We start from the raw sequence: 4,996 nt of genomic DNA, 5'->3' as shown, positions 1-4,996 counted from the left end.
AGGGCTAGAGTTGGCTGTGGATGGTGATGTCGGTAAGTGAACAACAGCCCTTAACACTGAACGTTTAAATTCGCGATCACCGTGACCAAAGCTCAATTCGAGTCTGTCACCGGCCGCTTGTAGCCTGTTCAGCTGTGGAATGACAAGACATGCTGCTCACGTTGAGCCGAGGAGAGGTGATCGAGATATATGTTAGTCTGTGGGTAGCAGGTGTGCGATACTGAACAGACTCAGGTCCAGCGGCTGGATTTATCTTGGGTTTACAACCCACTGTGTATTATAGCAAACGCTAATATGAATCCATCACACATTTTCTTGTCTTTGCCAGTGACTGTAGCTGGAGGAGAGGGAGCCTTCAGTAAAATGTAAAATAACAAAAAACTACCTACTCTCCACCATATCACAGGGCAGTCTTAACAACCTAGCCATGCTCTCCATTGAGCGTGAGCTTGCTCAAAAACTGGATTTCACTGATGTTACAAATGACTTTGCTGTCAAAAAATCTAGGCGCATCACTGTTTGAGGGCTTGATAACCCCAAGGATGTGGAGGGGGCAGGCACAGGATGTTTATTTATACTGTTTTGTTGCTTAGCAGGCAGGTGTAGCACTCTCAGTTGTGTTGTATTGTAGCCTACATGGGACAATAGATGGAAGTTGTTTGTTTATATTGTGTCACATCACATTACTGTCTGTTAAATTTAACTGTCCATCACAAATTAAATAATTTGAAAATTTACACTGTCATTGCTTGCAAAGCGTTAAAAGTACTGCGTATGTTGTCGTGACAAGCTGGTGGCAGGGGTAAGGGGGGCCTTATAATGGTCTCTTGTCCCCGGGCCCCTGCAAGTCTGTTGACAGCCCTGCTTATAATACACAGTCTTTTAATCAAGTTTCCTGTCGTCGTCTCCCATCATCAGGCGAACACAGTAAGGAATTAGAGAAACGACAACCAGTGGAATTGAGGCGCTCTTACAAAAAGACAAGATGTAAAAAAGGGCCTCAGTATGTGTGGGTATTTTCAAAACGTCGTACACTTGAAGGGTGGTGAGGGTGGCGGCCAAGCACATGAGCTTAAATCGTATTTTCTGGCCGGTCTTGCCCTTACAAGTCTGGATGAACATCTCAGAGTTGACTGCCAGGCCCAGTCCGAACAATGCTCCCAGGTTTCTCACCAGCCCGGCGAAGGGAGTGGTGTCGAGATGGATCCAGTCCGGGTTGGCGCACCACCGTCTGGCTTTTGTGACTGACCACAAGGGATCTACGCCTGCCAGGGTGAGCAGCAGGTAGAAGCCGACAGCGACAGAGAAGAGGAAAACGTTGGTCTGGATGTACGCTTTCAAACTTGCGTTGTAGACTGAAGGGATGCGTTCGAATGCCTCTGCGACCAACATACCTATAAATTGCAAAAAGTAAGTGCCCAGCTACTGTAGCCTTTTCTTTAAAATGATATATATACATTTTATTATTTTTTCATTCACATTTCACCTTTGACCTTTAGCCTTTTAATTATGTAGCTATGATCATCATTCATTAAACCTTTTTCATTAACATGCAAATTTCACTTGCAAACCCAAAAATTGTAATTATCGTGAGCAGTTGATATCATAACACGCTTTTTTTAAAACCAATTCACTGAAAAATATTTGTGAGAAAACTCACCTGCTAGAAGGCCAAGGATGACCTGGTGTGGGAAATGTGTCGCAATAAAAACCCTGGATATGCAAACACTTAGCTGAATGACCCAAAAGGCAGCCCAAAAGCAGGACCTCAGAAGCCAAAACCTGGAAGAGCAGAGTGAAAGAATAGAAAAAATGCTCCTAGCACACTCACCATGCCCTGTCCTTACTTAGTCTTTCCTGTCCTCCCTATCCCTTTCTCACAGGCTGTCGCCTTAGTGAATTAAACCGTGATTATTTGTAATGTTATGCATAGTCAGTTTGTATGTCTTTCAATTAGGTTTCTGTTTCCCGATTCCCATTGTTTGCTCGCTCTATCGTTCCCTTTGTACCACAGGTGTCAAATTCAAGGCCCGGGGGTCAGATCCAGCCATCCAAAGCTAATTATTTGTGTCAACTTCATGTGTCTGAAAAAACTCCTTTCAGATTGTCATCAATTTTAGAGATGTTGAGTTGTTGCAAGCAATTTTTGTCAACAAGCTCACTTTTAAAATAAATGGAATAGTTGCTGAACAAAACAAATTTACTTTCAAAACTAGGCATCAGGACAATCATAGATACCGTAATTTTTGGACTATAAGCTGCTACTTTTTTCCTTCATTTTGACTACTGCTTTTTATTTGTTGATTTATTGGTGGTGTCATAAGACTGTCATAAGACGTCGTAATTATGACATGACACTATCATGGGCATTACTGATTGCTTATGTCATTAAGTGTCATCTGGCAAATTATGTCCCTAATTCGTTTTATGTCCAGCTCGGATCTTTTACATCCATTCAAAAATGAGATAATTTGCTGGATAACACTAAATTGCATCTGTTATATGCTCATGACAGTGTCATGTCATAATTATGATTGTCTAATGACAATCTTTTGGCGCCACTGTCAAACAGAGGGTTACCAAATACCATAACTAGCAATAAATGAATCAACTGGAACAGTAACTGAGGAAATAATTAGCACAGAACATGAATTTTGACTGTTATTTATATGTGTAGTGTTGCAATGCATGCTAGGGGGCATGTTTGACAACAACAATATTGACAGCAAGTGGCAATAGAGGTTGACTGTCTCCCCCAGCAATGGCCAAATGAAGCTTGTGAAGTTTTGCAGCCAATTGGTTTAAAGCCTCATGGTGGTTCATTTGGTCTCATGAGAGACACTTATAACACAGTAATGACAGCTGCGGCTTATAGTACAGTCAGCTTATCTACGAACAAATGCCGTTTTCGTGTCAAATTTGGTGGGTGGCGGCTTATAGTCAGGTGTGCCTTATAGTGCGAAAATTACGGTAAATCAGTTTTAAATTAATTTTATTATTCCCCCCCAAAAAAAATTATAATACAAACAAGTATTAGGTCTCTAGACTCAAAACACAGAGCAAATTTTCATCTACTTGCACCTGTGCAACCAATCAACAACTAGCTGATTTTATTTTATTTGTTTTTTTTATTTTATAATGATTATTCTTGATTCTTATATCGCTGAAAAATCTCTGCTCCACACTTGTGAAGCAGTCCATTTGTTGGTGATAATGCACAAATGAGCTGTTGATGTACTGTGTTTACCAGTTATAGTGTGAAAATAGGTGGAAATCTCAATTTTGACTTGGTAAGTCATCTAATATGCTTTTTTTTTTTTGTGTGACCCTAAAATGTCCTATTAGGTGCTACAGTGCTTCCAATATTTAAAAAGTGTCAGCTATTTTGAAAAATGAATGGACTGACGCACCTCTTAGAAGTGTGGTCTGTGTTGAGCGCAGCAGGCCGAATAAAGTTGAGAGCAGAAGTAATCATGACGTACCAAACACACGATGAGCCCATGGCATGACCAGATGGACTCCCTGCATCAAAAACAGTTTGGCAAATGGTTAACATAATGATTACTTGGATATATTTACAGAAGGGTGGGTAAATATTCCGAATAACGTTTTGTCAAGTGTTCGACATTCTTGAAACTTACCTGGCCCTGTTTCACATGTTATGTGAAATTGCTCCAAATGGTAGGAAGAGTCATTGTGGAAAGGGGGATTTTCGTGCACCCACCAATAAGGACGCTGTCCAAAGAGAATCCTAAAATAACAAGTTTCTCATGAGCGTACTACATCAATGACTGCTGTAAGAGCTATCGGCGAGATCTATGGCTTACCATTTAAAAATGAGATTGAACCAGTCTCCGAAAACAGCCGCCCATATCATCTTGGTGCCTACACTGTGACTCAGGTGGAACCAAAGAGGGAAATAAACAGAGAATATATTTCGAGGGTCGCCAACGGTTGAAATGAGGCCGAGGAAGTCGCGGTATTCTCCGTAGCTGTTCTGGAGATGCTGAATAACCAGTACCTCATGGCTGTGGACAAACTCCATGTCAGGTCAACTCTCTGTGCCCAGCTAATCCTCCGGCACCGGTCAAAACAACGTACCCACTACACCACATCTTAGATAGCTTTATATCTCAACCCAGAGTCATGATAATAAATCATTCAGTAGCACCATGGCAACAACTGCAAGCTGTTCAGTTTGCATACTAGAAATCTTCTCCTTAGAAGTCATGAGAGTTCAGCACTTTAACGTGTTACAAAACTGTTAATGCCCTAACTGTAAGCCATTAGATATGTTACACTTCATTGCTTTTACGATTGTTAAATATTAGCCACTGGAAACACAAAAACGGAGAGCTCCCAACGTAACCTCCTGGCCCAACCAGCCTCATTTCTTTTCTTTTTTTTTTGTTCGCACAGCTGGTGCCGGCAAATAAACATGGATGTTTAAACGTCACAATGTTTATATTTTTTAATAATTATATTTTTCATTAATATTCAACCACGGAGACATACAGCGGGGAGAACAAGTATTTGATACACTGCCGATTTTGCTGGTTTTCCCACTTGCAAGCCATGTAGAGGTCTGTAATTTGTATCATAAGTTCTCTTCAATTGTGAGGGACAGAATCTAACACAAAAATCCAGAAAATCACGTTGTATAGTTTTTAAATAATAAATTTGTATTTAACTGCATGAAATAAGTATTTGTTACATTACCAACTAGTAAATATTTTGGCTCTTAGTTCTTTTTTAAGAACTCCTTCTGTTCTCCACTCATTACCGGAAGTAACTGAACCTGTTTGAACTTGTTACCTGTATAAAAGACACCTGTTCACATGCTCAAACAAACAAACTCCAACCTCTCCACAATGGCCAAGACCAAAGAGCTGTGTAAGGACATCAGGGATAAAATAATAGACCTGCACAAGGCTGGGATGGGCTACAGGAAAATAAGCAAGCAGCTTGGTGAGAAGGTAACAACTGTTGGAGCGAT

General features: G+C 40.7%; 1 protein-coding gene across 2 annotated transcripts; it reads right to left on the bottom strand.

Annotated features, from left to right (window-relative positions):
* Positions 1-882: 882 nt before the first annotated feature.
* On the bottom strand, positions 883-4,045 carry LOC130927142 (glucose-6-phosphatase 2-like). Of its 2 annotated transcripts, none has more exons than XM_057852729.1 (5): positions 3,828-4,045; positions 3,642-3,751; positions 3,411-3,522; positions 1,661-1,782; positions 883-1,394 (listed from the first exon to the last, which is right to left on the bottom strand). In XM_057852729.1, exons 1-5 carry the CDS (start codon positions 4,043-4,045, stop codon positions 883-885), a joined length of 1,074 nt encoding a protein of 357 aa, XP_057708712.1. The 2 variants fall into 2 exon arrangements, with proteins under 2 accessions (XP_057708712.1, XP_057708711.1); XM_057852728.1 differs by having other exon boundaries at positions 1,661-1,818; positions 3,438-3,522.
* Between the last annotated feature and the right edge of the window lie 951 nt (positions 4,046-4,996).

Source organism: Corythoichthys intestinalis, chromosome 12 (genome assembly GCF_030265065.1).
Source record: "Corythoichthys intestinalis isolate RoL2023-P3 chromosome 12, ASM3026506v1, whole genome shotgun sequence".
Lineage (NCBI taxonomy): Eukaryota > Metazoa > Chordata > Actinopteri > Syngnathiformes > Syngnathidae > Corythoichthys > Corythoichthys intestinalis.
Note: the sequence above shows the minus strand (reverse complement) of the source record. Positions and strands in the feature narration are given on the sequence as shown.

Bases quoted from the DNA above. Each gene is read 5' to 3' on its own strand.
- LOC130927142 (XM_057852728.1), bottom strand. From the start codon at position 4,045: ATGGAGTTTGTCCACAGCCATGAGGTACTGGTTATTCAGCATCTCCAG. The intron at 1,819-3,437 runs GCTCAACACAGA...TGAGTGTGCTAG, and splicing joins AACTTTATTCGGCCTGCTGC to GAGCATTTTTTCTATTCTTT. The intron at 1,395-1,660 runs GTGAGTTTTCTC...TGCAATTTATAG, and splicing joins CATCCTTGGCCTTCTAGCAG to GTATGTTGGTCGCAGAGGCA.